A 20,428-nucleotide genomic window follows, 5' to 3' on the forward strand; every position below is an offset into this window, starting at 1 on the left:
TAATAATTCTTAACGGGGACCTATCATGCAAAATACACTCTTGTACATCTTTTATACATGAATATGTGTCCCCAGTGTGTCAGGGAAGTCACCAAGTGTCCCTCTCTCTTTTCCTCTATACCCAAATCTCTAAAAAAGGGGCTGTACCGGATCTGATACAGACTGATACAGATTTGAATTATTTCCTACGTCACAAAAGGGGTGCTCCGCTTATTGGTCAATTCTCCACCTATCAGGGGAATGAGAGGTTGGGCCACGACCGGCCATTGCCGCTCGAAAGCGCTATAGTCTGCCACAAAAGCAGCGAAGAAGACTTCCCTTGCATGGTTGCCATGGTTGCCCTTCTGTTTATTCTCCACTGTGGCTCTTTTTCTCCCTCCCCGAGGCAAGCGTTTGCGCCTCCTGCTTTAAAACAAATGAATAATGACTATATAATCATATGTAAGGGATAATACTTACTGTTTTGACTTGGTCATTATGGGGAAAATAAAACCTTCATGCCGATCTAGATCCCTCCGCTTCGCGTCGGGCTCCTGATCAGCCTGTCGGTGTTCTTTTCCCCATAATGACCGCGTCGCTGCACATTATCCCGCTTATTACATAGCCACATTCTCAACAAAGTAACGATATGACTACCAATATTAATTGAAATGCTTTTATGGATTTAGAAAATGATTTTATTGATTTAAAAAATAGTTGTATTGATTTAAATTGACATGCATTCGCTAAGAAAAATAGTCCGTTGTTACTGTTTGAACTAACGTAGCAACGGCAGGAACTGCTTCGATAGCGTTTTTGAGGAGCTTTTTGATTACAGATTTGAAAACATCGTTGCTTGCTTTAAAAGTAGCACAATTCATGATGTCAAACCTTGGAAAGTATCTAGATATCCCTGCCCTAATGCCAAAGTAACTGCACACTGAATATGTGTCGCCATTTGATGTCTATGTCTGGACCGCTGCGTAAAAAGGAGAGTTTCTGCCCCATTACTTCTCTTCTTACTTCTATAAGAATAAAACACGGAGGACGGAGATCTTTTTTTGTCCCCCTCTTCTCCCCGCTGCAGCCTAGCAGCTGATCTCAAAGCACGCTGCCCTCTCCTGCAGGGGGGCGTGGTCAGCTGCAGCTCACAGAATCAGCCCCCTGTAAAAACAGCGCTGGAAAGAGCAAATAGAGCGAAATGAGGCATGGCTAAAATGCAGGATCTGTTAGGTGTTTTGAAAAAAAAACTATATTTATATACTTTATATAGGTATGGCCCTACAATATATTGTTCAAATATAGCATGATAGGTCACCTTTAAGTTATGGCCAAAAAGGTTTTTAGTGAAGTAACATTGTGCCGAAAAGAAATGCTATTCTCTTAATTTGTTTCGGAAATGTTTAAATAACGAATATCGGACTGTCTAACCGGCCATAGACTGTATAAAAAGTGGATGAAGACTGAGACGTATGTGGTGCGGGCAGGATTCTATTTTTCAGGCAAATATTGGATTTATTTTATGGCCTGCTGTGCGATTAAAACAGACTGTCGAAAATGAGGCTGTCTGATGGTTTTGGTGTATTCAGCCAGCTAACACTATATCTACGTCCAATACTGATTCACCTGAAAAATTAAACATACAGCCCAGCCCTAGCCTGTGGAAGACCTCAGTCTACAACGCCATAAACTACAGTAATGGTAGTAACTAATATTCAGATTTGACTTTGAGATCTATCATTTCAGTAAAAATCTAAGCCAAAACCAGTACAATTTATTGAAACGAGAAGCAGTAGATATTAATGATGAACTCTAAAAACGTTTTTTACAAAAGGACATAACAAACAAAAAGATGGACAGTATTTTACACTTTAAAATGTATAAGTAAAGACATGTAGTCACATGAAATGTGTGAAATTGTGTGAAGAGAAATTGAAGATGTTATTCAGTATTCAGTTTCTGCGGCATTTCTTCCTGTTTGTCCAAAGGTCTTCTCATCAGGGCTCTATAAATAAAGAACTACAGCAGATCTGTAATATGTAATGCAGCCGAACCGTGTATTACAATGCCGTTATGTGATGACTTTCAAAGAGAAAAGCAAGCACACTCGGAATAAAGTATTATTTTCTTTAAAACATTTTTTTTTTAGGATTTCATATCGCATTAACACTATATCCCTACGTGCATTGCGGCTAAAACATCCAATCAGCGAGCTTAAACCATAGCTGAGGATCTTGGATAATCAGTTCAGTGGCTGTGTATCGCAATGATGCTCGAAATGTCCTTTATAGGCCGACGTCTATTTCCGGTTATTTTTAATTTTGAAATTCAGTTCCTGACGGACGCCAAAAAAGCCAGAGATTATGGAATTAAACAAATAAATAAAAGCAAGGATAATTGAGTGTTATTGGTGAGTAAATAACAGTGTGTTATTTAGAAAAGAATAACAAATTAGAAGGAAAAAAAGATTTTAAAAAATACTGATTTCAGTATTCTGAGGCTCTGAGCCCCATTTATTTTCCTCACAGACGACAAAAATTCAGACATTATACGATTTAAAATAAAAACAATAATCGTGGCTTGATATTGAGTAAGAAGATGTTTTTATGAACCCCACAGCTTCGGGTCTTCCAAGACCCGACCGGACAAAAAGACGTGCTGCAGGCACGAAACATACTACCAATAGAAATACATTGCTTTTAAAAACGAATCAATAGATTAAATATCGTGACTATAACACGAAATGCCGTGAGACTGGGTTGAATTGGTAGATAGGTAGCGGTGCACAGCTGATAGACAGGGACTTGTAGTTTTTAAAGATATTATTGATTTTCTTTGAATATAAGAATGTAAACACTGAGTTGAGAGAATAGTCAGGGGTTTTGGGTGATGGGAGACACATCTATGGAATCAGAATTTAAATAGCTTACCATTAAATGACGGATATGTCTTTCTGTCTGTGATGTTTTAAAAATCAGATATTAATGTGTAGAAGTAAAACATGTCAAATAATATATGTTTTTGCAGACAGGCCCGCCTCAGCTCCACCTCTGTCCCCATTTTTTGGATGAGGCGGTTACGAGTTAGGCGCTGACTCACTTCCTAGATATCAACAGCTGTGTGCGCCCTCTTTGGGCTTCATTGTGGCTTTGCAGGAACCTATGGGTGACTATGGACTCTACGTCCATTTATATACAGTGTTATGGCATGCACCTTGACAGGGCGGTTATAAATTACAATTATATAACTACAACAACCTGCTACAAATACAACACACCAGTCTATAAAGCTCTCGTAATTATTTAAAAAAAAACAGCATACAAACAACTAAATAATGGGCTACAATATAGCAAACAAATACAATCACTTATAAACAATGTATAGAGGAGTTGAGGTAATCACGGGAGATTACACCAGCACAACTTCTGTAACTCTTTTAACTCCTAAGCTTAAATATAATTGAAAACAGTTATATAAGAAATTCACCGCCCTACAGTGATCATAAATATGGAAATTAGCTAGAGGGGGCTGCTGTACAATAGAGGGTATGTGAAGATCTGATGCCTCCCTTTAGAAACCAGCCTCCAGTGGTGTGTGTTTATCTTTCACGTTCAAAGTCAAATTAACTAGAAACATGTTCTTCTAATTCAAGCAACAGAGCTTCATTGAAACACACCGCTTCTGTAACTTAGGTTGAGCAGCATTTTAAAAATACATTGTTGTGTTGGTCCTTCCAATCATCACACACAAATGCTGCCTTTTGCTACTTTCACAACATCACAAACAGAACACACACACACACACACACACACACACACACACACACACACACACACACACACACACACACACACACACACACACACACACACACACACACACACACACACACACACACACACACACACACACACACACACACACACACACACACACACACACACACACACACACCACACACACACACACACACACACACACACACACACACACACACACACACACACACACACACACACACACACACACACACACACACACTTAATAGCTTTTCTCTTGTAACACGTTGACATAACAGACCTGCTCGCTGTAATGCCACATTTGATACACTGACAGCTCAGATGTAGAGTTCATGTCAGTGTAAAATATGTTGCTTCTATTAAGACAATAAATATTCAGGATAGATGTGAAGTTGTTATTGAGAAATCGACAGGATAAGTACCAACTAATATAAATCATTGTGTGTTCCTATTCTGCAGTTTTGCTTACTGTGTAAGCAAAAGGAACTGTATACATCTCACTTTGTAGAAATCAAGTATTTGTTTTGTTGACTATAATTGTATTTGGAACACAGACAACTACAGTTCTGATCAGGGATCAAATGAATCCTGAATGCTTTGCTGTTTGATTATGGGTTAGCAGTAGATCTCTTTGTAGCAGTGTGTTACTTACGGACTCTCCATGCTTTTTCTGCAGTGCGTTATGGATAGAGGGGGGTCTGGAAGATGGGAGAAAGAGATAAGGAAGGTGAACATTTTCAGATGTCACTCTCATTTTCAAGCATTTATAAGGATAAACAACCCTGATCCAAGACATTTACATAAAGGTTTATGAAAACTTGAATTCCTAAAAATGACCAGTGAATTCCTAAAGATGACGATCACAATAGCTGCTGCTGAGCCTGGAGCAGCTTTTGGAATGGAGTAACAGGATTACAATTAAAGGCTAAATATATTGACTGAAGTTTCTTTCTGAAGTGTCATTAGGCCACTTTCATGATGTTCACTACTTGATCATGTAATTAAAGAGAGAGTCATATGGAGCAGCATGATGACATCAATCAGTAAGGTAGATGTGGGGATGTCTGTTAAAAGTCTCTCAGTTAAGTTTCACATACAAAATGATTATAAGTTGTAATGTACTATAAATACAAAAACATTCAGTAATCATTGTTGTTATTTGTGATAATTTAATTGCTCCCTGAAAATTGAGTGATTGTGATGGCAGCCATTATTTTCCAGGTCTCACCTCTTTTCCTCTTCATCTTCCTCCTGCGCTGCTTGTTGACGAAGCAGGCAGCCATGGTGCTGAAGAGGACAGCTGCTGCCAGGAAACAGATGGTTGCCACAATGCCAGCCACCACAGGCCGCGCCAGTCCATGCTCCTCCACCATCTCTGGAGGGGGGAAGAAGTCTGCGGGGGGAGGAGGGGAGAGTCAGGGGCGTACAACTGGGTACAGTCACAGTGTGGCTACAGAATGACAAGGATGCAACAAAGCAGGAAATGACAGTTGCAGACTGTAGACAGACCCAGAGGTATGAGGACATGTTATGATAGCTACATTTTGACTGCACTGTGGTAGCATCCCGATAGTGATATTAACAGCTCTAAGTAGGTATAGATAGCAGTAGCAGTAGTGTTGCTTTTGGGGGGTTTTATTTTGAAAAACAAGCCTAAACCTGAACCTTTCTGTTACTATACAGTTTTTCTATGGGGCTTTTATTTAGAACAACTGGTATTTTCCAAAGCATCCAGTAAGGATATGGTAACTCAACAGGCTTCTATTTTGAATAACAAGCCTACATTTTAGCTTCCTTTAGTGGCGGAAGATGAAGAGTATGAAGAAATACTTAGTATGGAGGATTGTAAACTGTGTGTGGCAATGTCAGTCACAGAATAAAACAAGACATTCAAAAATGGAATTACCGTACAAGACTTTTATTTTATTATTATTATCTTTTATTATGATTATTGCCAACATTCCTTTTCTGGCTCTGAAAATGGGCAGTTATTTCAAATTATATAAACTCAATCAGGAGGTTTTCTGGGTAGGCATTTGAGATCCTTTTTTCTCCCTCATTCCCAAACAAAAAAAGGACACAACATTGTATAATCTGTAGGCTTTGAGCCTTTTGAAAGAAAAGTCCTTCCATATCCAATGAGATGCGAGAGCTGACCTTTAAAACGGTGTGTGTCTTTAAAATAAGCATTTCTGCACGCTATATGCCATAATGACTAAGCAGAAAGTCAACTTACTTCCCAACTTATCTGAGAAGAGTCTCACAGTGAACGCTGCAGTCAGTACATGTGCACTGTAATGACTGTTTGAGACCTCTGTATGTTGTTGTCCGCTGAGATTATTGCGGGAGATCTGAGGTATGTGAGGTATTTTACTTTTTTGGACATAAGTAAAATACCTTATCAACATGCATGCAACGTCAAAACATGTTGTTTTTAACAAATTATTAAAATAACATACAATTGTGTGAATGCTTTGACAATATGCAGCGAAAACGGAGTCAAATTAGTTCAAGATCAACAGAGATGAGCAGCAGCTTCTGATATTGCATTACTCTCCAGCTTTGCCACTAGGGGGCAGCAACGTTCTACCACTGCAAATCTTCTTCATTATAAATGCTACCAACAGCTGCTCTTATCAAATGATGTGTACCCAGTGACCTCTGCAGGGGAGTGACATCACCGTTTCAGGGTTTCATTTCAGATTTAAAACAGCCTCTTAGTATTGGGACCAAAACAAAAAAAACGACTTTGATTTATTTGTTTGATTTCTGATTTCTTTGTTCCAAAAAGCAGCCCAGTGCAATCCACTGAGGATGATGTCATACTTCTAAGGATGGCACAAAGGAGTGTGCATGTAAAGAGAGTTTATGTTAATAGTGCTGAGTGGGAAAAATGTAAAGTTGGAGTTGCTGAGTGTGCACTACATCTACCGCCTCTGGTCAGATCAGGACTGTGAAGTTAGCCTGAGGTTAGCGACGCATGCTACCGCAAGAGGCTGTTGGTTTGAGTCCAGAGGTTTAAAGAAGACCTGCCCTTTCTTCTCTGAGTAACACATTTTTTGACATGCATGTACTGTATACTGTATAATCTGTGTTTTTATATATGTGTATTTTTTGTATATATACTATGAGATGTAAGGTCTCACCTGTGCTGGACACACCTACTACGTTACTAGGATCACTGATGATGTCATCCATGACGGCCATGACGCGGAACTCGTACCAGGCCTCCTAAGAGCAGGAGAACAGACAGAGGTCATTCAGAGGGTGAACTCATGTGGTTTTATTGTGTTATTGTCTCAGCACATGGATTTGGAGCTCACTCACTGATACCATTTAGTGTTGCCTTCAAAAAAAAGATATTGGAGTTGTGCATTGCAAACTTTGGCATGATTAAGGCTTTTTATTGAATCCAATAATTCTATAAAAAAAGATTAGATTATTAAGCACTTAAATAAGGAAATCAAGAATAACTCCTGAAGCTATAAGGGGGTTGGAAAATCTGTAAAAAACCACACTCATGATGTCATAGTGATATCATGAGGGTTATCTTTGACAATAATATGATGTGTCTCGCGCTACTATTAGCTAGCTAGCATTATTGATGATAGCAGTAGCAAATCATTACAGACTGCTTAATTAACCAAAGAAGTAAATGTTTTTTGACACCAGAATAGTGGAGTGTTTATTAAATTGTAAAAGAAAAAGATGTCTTACATTTGTTTGTATAGTTCTGTGTTCACCACATGGATGTAAAAAGAGAGTCTGAGACACAGCACAGAAAAAACAGAAAATTGGCGCTAGAACTAGGGTTTTGGACTTTGAAGGAATTGTTAGGCAGGAAGTGTCAAAAAGACCACAGTCGTGCTTTCCCATTCTGCCTTACTGTCTCTCTCACATGCTTTCACACAAGTCACTTGACTCCCCCATTCGCCTGCTCACCTGTTTCTCATCAGCCCTGCAGTATTTTGACCTGCTCATCTCCACCTTCTCTTTGACAGATTGACAATGTTGCGCATGCCTGTAATTTCCAGCCTTCTGAACGTCTGCTCGATCTATTTCTGCTTTTTGTTGCCTGTTCCTCACCTGCTGACCTGTATGCGCCTCTTGGATTTGTTTGACTGTTCGATCTGCTTTCTGTCTATCCGTCTGTGTTTGAATCTTTCATTAATTCTGCATCATGGGAAAGTAGAAACAAGCATTATGAAGCTTGACCCATCATCGGAATATCAAACATCTGCTGCTTGTCCCAATCTTTACATATATAAACTCAAAAGATGTTTGAAACTTGAATATCTATAAACATCCAACTAAGAGAAACATGGATGATTGAGCGTACCAATGTAAAATAATTTCAGGTATAAATATGATATATTGTAAGGGGGAACAGAATATTAAAAAGTCTCCATAGGAAATAAACATGAGCAGATGCGCTGATTTCGTTAAATAGCCAAATGCGTCTTAAAATTGATAAATCACCTACAGTATGACTAAGTCCTGATGAGACAACAGATTAAGCCTTTTAGAACCCCTCTCATTGTGCTGGTGTTGGCTGCGCTCCACAGTGCAGGTCAGCTACAGCACAGCAGCTGTGGAGCTGGCACAGATCCAGTCGGTGTCTTGCTCAAGACTGAGATTTGAATTTAAAAAGGTACCAAACACAGCACCACTTATACGCAGACAACCAAACAGAGCGTCCCTCTGGGCAAATTACCTCATCTGATGTAGAAAGAGATTTGAAGCTAAAAAGTTAAACAAGCGAGGTGCTTTGTGTGTGTCGAGAGAGCTGGTGAGACTGAGTGGGTGGAAGGAGAGATAAAAGCATCTGCAAGGAGCCGACAGTGGTAGTTAGAATACAAAGAAGCTCAAACATTATATGGAAGGAGATTACCCGACATAAGCAAAGATGTGAAATGCAGAAACATTGTGTTTCATAAATCAGCAAGGATTTATTGATTTTTTCTCTGCTGTAGTGAATTCACTGTCATCTAAAAAGCATATTGTATTCATTATTCATATTCTTACAGTGTATTACATGGCCTCTCATGTTCCAGATGCTATTCTCTCTCCTCTCTGCACGTAAAAGCATGTGCGAGTTTTGCAGGTTTAACAAAACGTGTTATGGCAAGAACAAAAAATGCCACTAAGTAAAACCCAGAGATGTCCGAAAGAGAGCCAAGTCAGCATGTGCACACCTGCAATGTTACTATGACAACCAAGGTGGATATGGCAGCTTAATATTCGGGATTCCCACAACTTCTTAAGCATCACATTTGAAGACCTTTCAAGGACATTCCAGGACCAAACCACACACATGGCAGGACCCAGCACGGCACCATTTGAGACTACTGTCACAAACACCAAGAGGTTATAACATGAGAACTCACAGACATCTGAAAGAGAGCCTCGAATGAGCCTCTAACGTGTGGCTATTTTAAAAGCAGTGAAGTGAAACGATGGAACTTTTAATCGGAGAAAAATACCTGTCCCTACCACAAATACTAATTGGCGGCAACTTTTTTTTCTGGATGTTTATTATAAAAAGGATGTTCTTGTTTTCCTGAGTAAATAAAGTGTGTATTCTGTTCTTGGATTATTATAACTCACATTTGGGAAACGTGTCTCAACAACCTTGCAGCAAGCAGCACAGCTTTCTCACAGTGTCAGCAGTCGATTGCCAGTTGGCTAACAAAAAAGCAAGCATGCTTAGCCAAGCATTTCAGGTGGTGTGTATAATTAAGTTGATTTGAAAGACTTGCTCATGCTGCTCGGAACTATACCATCTTTTGCTGGATTTCGGCAAAAAAAAAAAACACACAGAGGTGACCGGGGTTGAAAAACACCTGGAACTTCCTGTTATAATGTATATCAAGTTCTTATATATAAAAAAATAAAGATTTGTTATTTTAATAGAACTGAAGCTGGGATGCTGACCATATTTTACACTTAAAAATGCTATTAATTCTTGTTAAATACTTAGCAGTAACAGCCATTTTCTGGCTAAAATGAGCATAGAATAACAGACATAGCAGAAGTTCTAAAATAATTGTCTTAGAGTAGACATTATAATTAACCTCCACTACAGCCCAGACATCCCTCTAGATGAGGGTCTTGTTTGATACTCTGTCTACAGTCCATGACCTGTCTGGTACCTGGATGAGGTCTCGGGCGAGCAGGTCCGTCTCCCCTGCAGGAATGCTGTCGTCTAAGACCTCCCATCGCTCCCCCAGGCGGAACTCCATGACATAATGCTGGATCGGTGCTGTATGATTGGCAGGCAGGATCCAGTTGAGCAGAACTCCCTGCTGCGTGCGATTGGCTGTGAGGCACCGTGGTGGGGTAAGCAGCACCAATGGTTCAGGGGTACTTAAAGGAAATACTGAAAGAGCACAAAAGTGTGTGAGAGCAACTCGGTTATATATTCAGAGTTCTGTTCACCAGCATGATACCAGTGAATCATCCTCCTTTACACTTTGACACTAACATGTACGACAACTATAGTGTGAAGTGATTAAGCTCTTATACCAAATGCATCTCTAACACATTCACATGTACATTCACACACATCTTTTACATTACTGAGACTCTGAATCCTCGCATCCTGAAAGTCCATTTCTGGCCTGCATGGTGCTATCCAAAAGCAGCCCCTGTCTAAAGGCTTTGTCTTCTTTCGTTATACTTCTTGGCTGACACGAAAGGTGATGATGCGTGAATATTAATGATAAATGATTATGTCACTCATCTTTTAAGTGACAGCTTTATTTAGACCCTCTGCTGTGAGTAATGCAGAGGGATTCAACAAAGCCTAGTTTAAAGGTATAATATGCAGCATTCCTAAAAAGACCATTTATAGACTCATGAAAAAAGAATCCCTCACAATCATCCTTGATGAAACATTGGACCCGTGTGGTGGTCTCCGTATCTGCAGACACCCTGCAGCCTTTAGCCTGGAGTTTCCCTTTTCTTCTTATTTTGCTGTTTGCTCTTTCTGGGCATCACAAAAGAGCCTCGTTTCCTCTTGCTTTTTCCATGCCCTAACCTTTTTGTTCTTTACTCTACTGGCCTCAGTTGAAACTGTGCTCTCTACATATAAACAGAATATTAAAACATTATTCCATGTTGTTTTCCAATTTCATATTGAAAAAGCGAATGCGTTTTTGAGCCAAAGCTTACATATTTAAATGTGGACTGGGGATGGATATGACTGGACTTGGTCCTACAGTGTATGATCAGAGCGTGGTTAGCAACGGTCTGCTACACAAAAAGAACAAACCTTATACAGTATTGTCTAAATTGACCAATCAGATTTGATAATTAATCTAAGCTGTGTAATACATAATTGTATCTCTTTGTTTCAGACTAACAGCAGTAGATATTCATAAGTCTCCTCACCTAGTGTGTTCACAGTGACCACCTCGCTGAAAGGGCCTGTGCCAAGCTTGTTTTGGGCCAGAACGCTGAACTGGTATATTGTCTCTGGCTCCAAGCCGGGCACCACCAACCAGTCCTGGCCTCCAGGCACGGGTATGGAGAACCAGTCATGTGGACCTAAACGCTCCCTCTTCAGCCTGAACGACGGGGTTCAGGAGAGGTGAGCGGACAGAGAGAGGATTTGAAAAAAACATAATGGGGATACTTCACTATTTTGTCTCTATAAGACGGAGGTTAAAGTTAACTTAAGTAAGCAAAATCATTTCAGATACATTGTTAGCTCCATAATTGATCCAACATTACAGACACATTTTTTATTATTTCTTTCATGAATTTGTTCACTTCATTCTCATCTTGACTTTCACTTGATGGTATTAAGCCCATGCTGCGCTCAGCTTTGCAGAATGCTGTTTGCCCATGCCATACATTCAGCGCTCACTGACTTGATCACCAGATAAAGCAGAACACTGTTACATGCAGCTACAACACTCTCAGTTTATCCCTGATGGGATTGTAAAAGCAGAGCCTATATTTAGGTAGTTTTGATGTTGCAGGAAACATTTGTCATCCCCTACTGAGATGTTTAATTTTAGCAACATAGCTTCTATAGTAGCTTACTGTGAAATGCAGTATAATTAAATGTAATCTTTAAGGTATCAGTACAATTTGTTTTTTTGTTATAGACTGAGTTCATTAAAGGTGGGGTAGGTAAGTTTGAGAAACCGGCTCGAGATACACTTTTTGTTATATTCCATGGAATGCTCTTAACACCCCGATAGCAATGAATATCTTAAGTGCTTTGACAAAAAAGACATACAAAAATATCATCTGTGAGAGACGTAGTACTGTAAAAAGCACGACCAATCATTTTAGCCGGCCCGGCTAAAATAACTGGATGGCCTACCTGCCTGTCAGCCTCAGGAGGGGCTCTGTAAGGAAGTGGCAGATTTGTTCCGGCTGTCTATTTTCAAATTCTAGCGGACTCGAGCTGGTTTCTCCAAAATTACCTACACCACCTTTAACATTATATATGCTGTAGTTTATGTCCCTATATGATACAGATGCATAGTGCTTACTGAGACTATAGGCCTCCATTTAAATGAATAATGTTAATTAAAGTTTGACAGCAGCGGCAGTAGCAGAAGCGGCAGCGGCGGCAGCAGCAGCAGCAGCAGCAGCAGCAGGAAAGACAATTTTGGGTCATGTTCAGTTTTGTTGCAACTGTCTTTATGAGTTCCTGCAGAAAATCCAAGATTAGAGATGAAAACTCACTCAACCTCGATCTCCATGTATTTCGATCTCAACGTTTTAACAACTGTTCTGAACACAACCCTGGAAAAAGACATGTTCAGAAACAACAAAGGAAGTATTGGAAGAAAAAGAAGAAGCAGGAAGCAAAGCATGCTGAGATGACTCACACATGGCCATACCAGACTGAGAATGTCTGCTGGAATCCTCCGTCATACCCCACCTCCCAGGACACATTGGCCCATGTAGAGGACGCCACCACGTGGATGCTGGTGGGGGCGTGGGGGCTTGTGCCTGCGGAGAGGGGAGGCAGTGAGGGTGTGTAGTTAAAAGGGCACATTAGTCACAGAGCAGTCTTGCTGTGATCCATTACATGTATTTAACTTGAGAGATGGAACAAGCCAACAACCCAATGTAACCTCATCCTACAAGTGTTTTCCCTTGTAACATAAAAATGAAATGTATCAATTGAAAAACGATAGCAATAAGAAAGCATGCATGTATCCTTTGTCTTGCTAAATAATTTAAGCTAAGAAAACAGGATGTAGATAGCTTATCTGATCATAACATACATAACATACATAATATACTAGATACATGAAAGACAAGAATAGCTTGTTTCAGCTGTAGCTTCAGCCTTTGTTTTTTTTGTGTGCGTGATGCCAGTAGTTAGCTATATTTGAGGCCCTTGAACATGATTTTGTGTTTGAAAATGAGTCATTTTGAAGCGTTATAAAGTCAACCAGAGGATTGCTTTTTCCCCTGCAAGCTGGCTAATTAAGCTAACATTAGCTTGATTAGCCAGCTAGCTACATAACACTACTGATAACAGCTGCAAGCATCAATTTTCCTTTATTGGCTAGAAGTGAGATGTTGCTCTTTTCTCCTTCTTTCTGAAGTCAAGGACACATTTTGTAAATAATGTACACTGCCCATGTTAAACTGAATGTGCCATACTACATTAGCCGCGTTCACACCGGAGTACTTTTCCCCGTACTTTTCCACGTACTTTTCCCCGTACTTTTCCCCTTTAGTTCCGCTAGTACCCCTTATGTTGCGTTCACACCAAAAAGAGTACCTCATTCACACCAATGCAACTTCGGTTCAAGCTCCGTGCTAGAGCATTTCAGGTTCAGAACCGGTTCTTCGGTTTAGCTCTGGCTCTTTTAACACCGCCCAGAGTCCAACTGGTGCTGCGTCATTACGTCATCGTTTGCGTCATGACGTAACCGTTTGCGTGCCTGCTTCATAAAGCCAAACCGCGCGGAAACCCCTCACAGCTGACACGGACAACAACAACAATGGCCGATTGTGCTCCAGCTTCCTCTGTACCTCTTCGGAAGACCAGATTCCCAGTAGGTAGCTGGTCTCTTCAGTGGACGACTGCTGCTTGTTAAGTTTCTCCATCGTTGTGTACAAACTGGATAAAACGCCGGCTTTTTGGTGCTTGAAACGAACCGGATTCGGGAGCTAAGAGGCTGCTCCGCTGCGGTGTGAACAGGAAAACCCGGTGCTTTTCAAGCTCCAGCTCCGAACCGGCCCTGAAACACCGTTGGTGTGAATGAGGTATTAGTGCCGGGAACTTTTACCCCCATTTTTAGTGCCTGCTAGAGAGGTGGTACTATCCTGGGGGGGAAAAGTGCCCCAGTTCAAAAAAATACATGGGAGCGGTGGAGATGAGGAGGTGTCGGCGTTCTGGCGATTTACTCGGAAGGCTGCTGGGAGTCCCAGCAGCTTCTACTGAAGTCAGTCCTCAACTCCGGGGACTTCCTTCGGGCGGCAGTATACGCCGTGAAGTGGTTTGCAGCCTGCCAGTAAACCCAAAGCAGAAGAAGACGAAGTGACGTCAGCGGCTCATTTGCGTAATCTTCCCTCAGGGAAAAGTACTCCGGTGCGAACGCGATTGGTACTTAGTGCCCTGGGGTAATAAGTGCCGGAGCACTAAGTGCCGGCACTAAGTACTGCAAAGTACTGCAAAGTACGCGGTGTGAACGCGGCTAATGTAACAGGCAGGCATAGCAACAGTAACTCAGTGGGTGGGACGTAGAGAACTGTCAATTACTGCACTACTCTAGATATTCTCATGTAATACATGTAATATGTGTAGGTTTATATATGTAAATGTGTTTGTGAAGTAGTGTTTATGTTGGGTACCTATTACTTGGACGTGCGTGCTGGCTGTGATGCTCGTGGCAACGTTGCTGGCGACACACTCCCACTCCCCATGGTCCTCCTTGGTGAGTGACTTGAAGTGTAAGCTGCCCCGGGGCAGAACATTGTGCTTGCTTTTACTGGGCTTGCCTACCTGCAGTCCATCCAGCCAAGGAAGTAGAGATGGAGAGAGGGCACACAGGGTTGGTACATGTCATTCAAATGTAAAAACTCTAAAAACAGCAAAGGGGCTAGCCAGCTGTTCAACAACCAACAATCTGCAATTGCACATCTCCAACAAGATAATGGCTTTCAAAGTGTATTATAAGTTTGAGAAATTAGACAGAATGATGCATTTCATAATTGGGAGACAGAAACAACAGCTAATCACACAGTATTCAATGAGCCAGATAAAGCATGCCTGGTAATCAAGAGAACAATGGAGAGAAACTAATATCTTCCCTTGATTGCATATTTTATAGACATCATTTAGATGTGATTACATGCTACAATGATATAGTGTATAGTTTAAATAAAAATCATAGCAACAGGTTTCAGAAATGCACTTCTGAATGGAAAACAATGACTGTAACTAAAAACAAATTGTGGGTACAAATGTGGTTACTCAAGAAATCTGGTTGCCAAATCCTTAAGAAAGAGGGTAAGTGTGGGAGTTGTGTAACCTTTCTCCATGTGATGTTGGGAAAGGGGTCTCCCTCCGCCTCACAGGGGATGACCAGTTCTCTCCCAGCCTCCTGCCTGTACTCCCCTCCAGGAACCACGGAGAATTTAGGAGGCTCCTGTCCAGGGGGAAGCACCGACACAGGTTAGGTAACAATGATGAGTTGCTTTGAGAGGCATTACAAACTCAAAACTCAAAGTCACATCCAAGGTGACTTTGGACGTACCTTTAGCACCAGGGGAGCAGGAGAGGACCATCCCAAAGAGCCCAGGGCGTTGTAAGGCATGCAGGTATAGGTGCCGAGAGAGTCCTCCGTCACCTCTGCCACACGGATGCTCCCATCGTCCATTTGGCTCCATCCGGGGAACTGTGGATGGAGAAGGGATTGACGATTTGTAAGGAAGAGTAACATGTTGTAACAGACTGATGATTCCAAACCTAGCCTCACACACGGAGAAAAATTAATATCTGTTGAGTCGACATAGACATTTAATTAAAGCCAAGGTTTTTTAGTTTTTTCAGTGCTGAGGGCAACTGAATCTTTTCACTCAAACAAGAGAAACACTGAAAATTACAGGAAGTAAAGTCACATGGAGCTTTAACGAAAGGATGCACTAATTTCCAGTCTAAGGCGGAGTGAAGTGAGTGGAACAAAAGCGCCAGCAGCACACCCGCTCACCTTGTCTATCCGGAGAGGGAGGCCATCTTTCTTCCACTTAACCAGAGTTACAGGGGGGTTGGCATCTATAGGACAGCGGATGAAGCCCGGCATACCAATGGCCACGTAGATGACGGCTGGCATGTTAACCACACGGGCAGGATCTGGTGGAAAACAAGGACAACACTTTACAAAACATCTCTTTGGAAAGCCGGTGCCTACTTATTGGAACAGCTGTGAAAAAAGATGATAAATTAAACAGCTTATGGCAAAGGGCCTTTAGGTGGAGTTTATGTGTATAGTTCAACATCCAATGCAATGAGTTGTACTCCTGAACTGAAATTAAATGAGCCCTAACTAAACCTCACTACAATCTGCAATCAACTTCCCTTAATCAGACTTTAATTCATGGTGTGTCCATCTTTCCACTTTTTTCAAAATCACTGATCACATTTTTAAATTGTAAATATGGTATTAGTTACAGCCAACAGGTATAGAAATGAATACATTATTATTACTAGAACTTTAATCCACAATTGTTATTAGCCTAACTCTTTATAGCTGTTTAAAGGCAGTCATTAACTTTTTCTGATCAAAGATATTAAGAAGGCAAATATTACAATCCCATATTGTCAACAATCACATCTAATTAAAAAAAAAAATGTATCTGTAAAAAATATGAATGGCACCACAGTAATATACAATAACCTCTGCAAATGGCTATTGTATAAATTATAAGAATAGGAAATTGACAAGTGTTCATTGTTAATATTATTCAACTTGAAGTCAGTGTTAATCTGTGTTATTTTTGTTTAGACATTCAGTCTATGTCAAAGTGTTGGAATGAAACACTACATTCTGTGATCCAACGACACGATGCAAAATATACAGCTATAGCTCTTATTCAACTTTAAATGTAAAATTGTAATTGTATTAAACTCACATGCATTGCACCGCGTACATGGAAGAGGTGGGGCAACTGCTAGCGGTGTGTAAAGTAAACAACCTGCAGCTGAACAAGCTGAAAACCCAGGAAATGATCATTGACTTTAGGAGGAAGAAGACCGTCATGCAGCCCCTGTACATTGATGGAGGCTGTGTGGAGAGAGTCTCAGTGATCAAACTCCTGGGCGGAGGACCTGTCTTGGAGGACCAACGCCACGGCAACCTTCAAGAAGACACAGACTCTACTTCCTGAGAATACTCAGGAATTACCACCTCAGACAGGATCTGCTTGTGTCCTTCTACCGCTGCGCCGTGGAAAGCATCCTCACCTACTGCATCTGCGTGTGGTTCCTCAGCTGCACAGCCGCAGAGAGGGGTGCACTCCAAAGGGTCATCAACTCGGCCCAGAAGATCATCGGTTGCCCCCTCCCCTCCCTGGAGGTACTGTGCAGCTCTCGTTGCCTTAGGAAGGCAGTCAAAATCCTCAAGGACCCACACCACCCGGGTAACGAGCACTCCGTACGGCTGCGCTCAGGCAGGCGCTTCCGTACCATGTCTTCCCGGACAAACAGACTCAAGTTCAGTTTTTTTCCCAGGGCCATATGTGCACTAAACGCTGCTAATAATTAAATGATGTAAGCCTTCCGTGCAATACGAGGGGAATCGTGCAATTTAATTTATTATTTATGTATGTACTTATTCCAATTACAACATTAAAGATCTATCTATCTATCTATCTATCTATCTATCTATCTATCTATCAATCTATCAATGGATCTCAATGTTGCACCCACAGCCACAAAGGTTTAATTTAACCATAATATCATCCATTGAAAATCTTCCAATAATTGAATCTGTGTTTCCTCAAGTATGTTTTTTTAATATGAATTACATTTTCACGTTTTATCCCACGTGACCCATCTATTCTCAATCAGTCTAATCAGATCCGCTCTCAACTGGTGGACTTGTATTACTATATTCTTACTATATTTGCTCCACATGAGGGGCTGTGATTTCACATTCTCTCTCCCTGTATTCTAAGTATTAAATCATTGGGATTTGATATGGGCGAGCCATATCCTCAAAGACAAGCACAAAAAAAGGAGCCCATGTGGCAAAGGAAAGGAGCTACGATGAGAAAAAGGAAGGAAAGTAAAAAGCTCAAATGTGTCCATCTTTAATCCTGAATTGTGAAGCGGTGGTTTCTAATGAGGTCAAGGAGGAGAACATCAAAGTAGACACTGGGTAATAAGGAGGAGAAATGATGGGAGTGAAAGGAAGAGGAGAGGGGGAGAGGAGAGGAGTGAGCACCATCAGCGGAGAGATAGAGGCTGAGCACGAGCGTGGGAAAGAGGACAGGTGTGAGAGAGAGGGAGGGATGACGTAAGGTGGAGAGGAGCTGCTGGAGGAGAGGAGGGTGAGGTGGTGAACACAATACAGCACGGAGAGGGGAGGAAGAGTGGCTGAGTGGGCGTATGACAGCGTGACATGATGGGATGGGTTCAAACACACAGACAGATTGATTGGTCACACTGTTACCACAGTAACTTTGTCCCACAGCTGCTGTCCTCCCAAGTCCTGACCACCAGCCCCCTGCCACAAACAGCCCCCCCCCCAGCACCGCCACCATCACCACAGACAGGGATATCAGCCAGGATTCTAAAAATAGCCCTCAGACAGCGCTATCGCTCACGACAGGCTGGTGCCCACTGCACCATGCTTTAGGGAACTTATTCTCTGGCAAGCTTTTCAGGGACAGAGACAGGGGGGGGACGGAGGGGACGGAGGGAGAGAGGTCCGAACAGAATGAAAAAGAGGAGAGGAACAGGGAATGACATAAATTAAGGATTGAGTGAGGAAGAGGGGGAAAAAGAAAGGATGAGAATAAGAGGAAAGAAAGAGAGAGCAGTCTGCAGTTTGACAGAGAAGTCCCTGCTCTTATAGCAATGATGTAATCCCCCCTCTCACCCCCCCCCCTCTCCTCTCACGACTGGTGTTGCCTGTCTCTGTTCGCGCCGCGCCACACACACACACACACACACACAAACACACACCGCAGCCTAATGGAGTTATCAAGGATTGCAAAGGAATACAAAATGTTTCGTTGCCTTGACTACTGCCAGTGCCCGGTCACCATGTCGATGATGCAAAAAATCTGTCGTCAAATCCAAATAAGAGCCCTAGTGACAAATTCACCAGACGACATCTCTCTACAGCCCCAGTGACTGGGGGAGTGCTTCATGGGAGGAGAAAATAATGAGGAGGCAGCGAGATGAGGACAGAGGGAGGGAGAGAGGGATGTGCTGCTGTACATACACTTATATATATATATATAAGTACAAATGAGAAATGAACAGAGAGGGAAAGGGGATGCTGGGGATAGAGACAGCAAACGTGGAAAAAGTGTTCTTGGGAAAACTAATTGGCGTGGAGGTGGAACAGTGTTGGAACTCATTCCACAGAGCAGAGGATGAAAAAGAGTCATTTTGTACCCAAATATGAAAGTTGACGACTATCTACGATTATCTACAGTGTCAGATAACTACCACTTACAGATAAGCCTTTGTTAAAACCTAATCCCTCTCAGCTATGTAAAACGGATTAGTCATCTGGAGTTCTCTGTGAAAGCTATCATTTGTAAATATAGTCATGAATTATGAGAAAGCATATAAGCTTCAAGAAGTCTGAAATGCGTGTGCATGTCCTGTGCAACCTTCAACAGTAGGTTGCTTCGATGCACATTGACCATGCGATCAATATATAATATCATTTATAATGTATACCAAACTTTAAGGTCATCTTTTTCTATTTTTCTTCATGTATATTCAGTATATGAAACTTATACAACAACTTGATATCACAACAACTTTTCACAATATTTCCAAACAAATACCCTTTTCTTAACCCATTAATGACAGAAAAGGTTAAAAATACATTGTTCAATGAAATCCAATCCTAAAAGAGCATGACTTGAAATGTGTTAATCCATGAAAAGACAATGGTTTTAGTTTTCTCAGGAATACTCTTCATGTAGCTACATTTTTGGTTTATGATTATTTGTTCAGCCACCAGTGTCTTAATTTGGGAAAGAGTTAAAAGGGGGTGACAGGGGGATGAACATAGTGAGTGGTCCCCAGGTCAGATTCAATCTGGGACCTCCACAGCAAGGACTGAGCCAATAGCTCTACTAATGCCCCTATTCCACCAAAGAACTGTTCTTTTGCTTTTCTGGTGCAGAACCGGTTCTTCTTTGTAGCACCACTTGTGTTTCCACCGCTCAGAGCCCGAGTGGAGCTCGATTGAAGCTGCGTCATTGTTTGCGTCATTGTTTGCGTCATGGTTTGCGTCATTGTTTGCGTCATCGTTTGCGTCATCGTTTGCGTCATCACGTAAACGTTTACGAGCCTTCTTATGACACCCACGCGGCACGGAAATGCCTCATATCGACAACAATAACAATGATCCCGGTAGTCTTTCTTGAGTTGTTTTGCTTGTTGCTTATTTTCTCCAGACTCCGGTGGTTTCCAGCAGTGG

The 20,428-nt window shown here is 41.5% G+C and overlaps 1 protein-coding gene across 1 annotated transcript in view; it reads right to left on the minus strand.

The window, feature by feature from the left end:
* LOC117457987 (protein turtle homolog B-like) overlaps positions 1-20,428 on the minus strand; it is a 142,819-nt gene that overhangs the window by 23,884 nt on the left and 98,507 nt on the right. Inside the window, exons 8-17 of the mRNA XM_034098219.2 lie at positions 15,971-16,113; positions 15,518-15,658; positions 15,293-15,409; positions 14,613-14,763; positions 12,629-12,752; positions 11,172-11,347; positions 9,932-10,158; positions 6,926-7,010; positions 5,008-5,172; positions 4,432-4,477 (exon numbers count right to left, since the gene is read on the minus strand). Coding sequence (XP_033954110.1) covers positions 4,432-4,477; positions 5,008-5,172; positions 6,926-7,010; positions 9,932-10,158; positions 11,172-11,347; positions 12,629-12,752; positions 14,613-14,763; positions 15,293-15,409; positions 15,518-15,658; positions 15,971-16,113 — 1,375 coding nt within the window. The remainder of the gene's footprint in view (positions 1-4,431; positions 4,478-5,007; positions 5,173-6,925; positions 7,011-9,931; positions 10,159-11,171; positions 11,348-12,628; positions 12,753-14,612; positions 14,764-15,292; positions 15,410-15,517; positions 15,659-15,970; positions 16,114-20,428) is intronic.

The sequence above is a fragment of the Pseudochaenichthys georgianus genome, chromosome 14, assembly GCF_902827115.2.
Source record: "Pseudochaenichthys georgianus chromosome 14, fPseGeo1.2, whole genome shotgun sequence".
In the NCBI taxonomy this organism is placed as follows: domain Eukaryota; kingdom Metazoa; phylum Chordata; class Actinopteri; order Perciformes; family Channichthyidae; genus Pseudochaenichthys; species Pseudochaenichthys georgianus.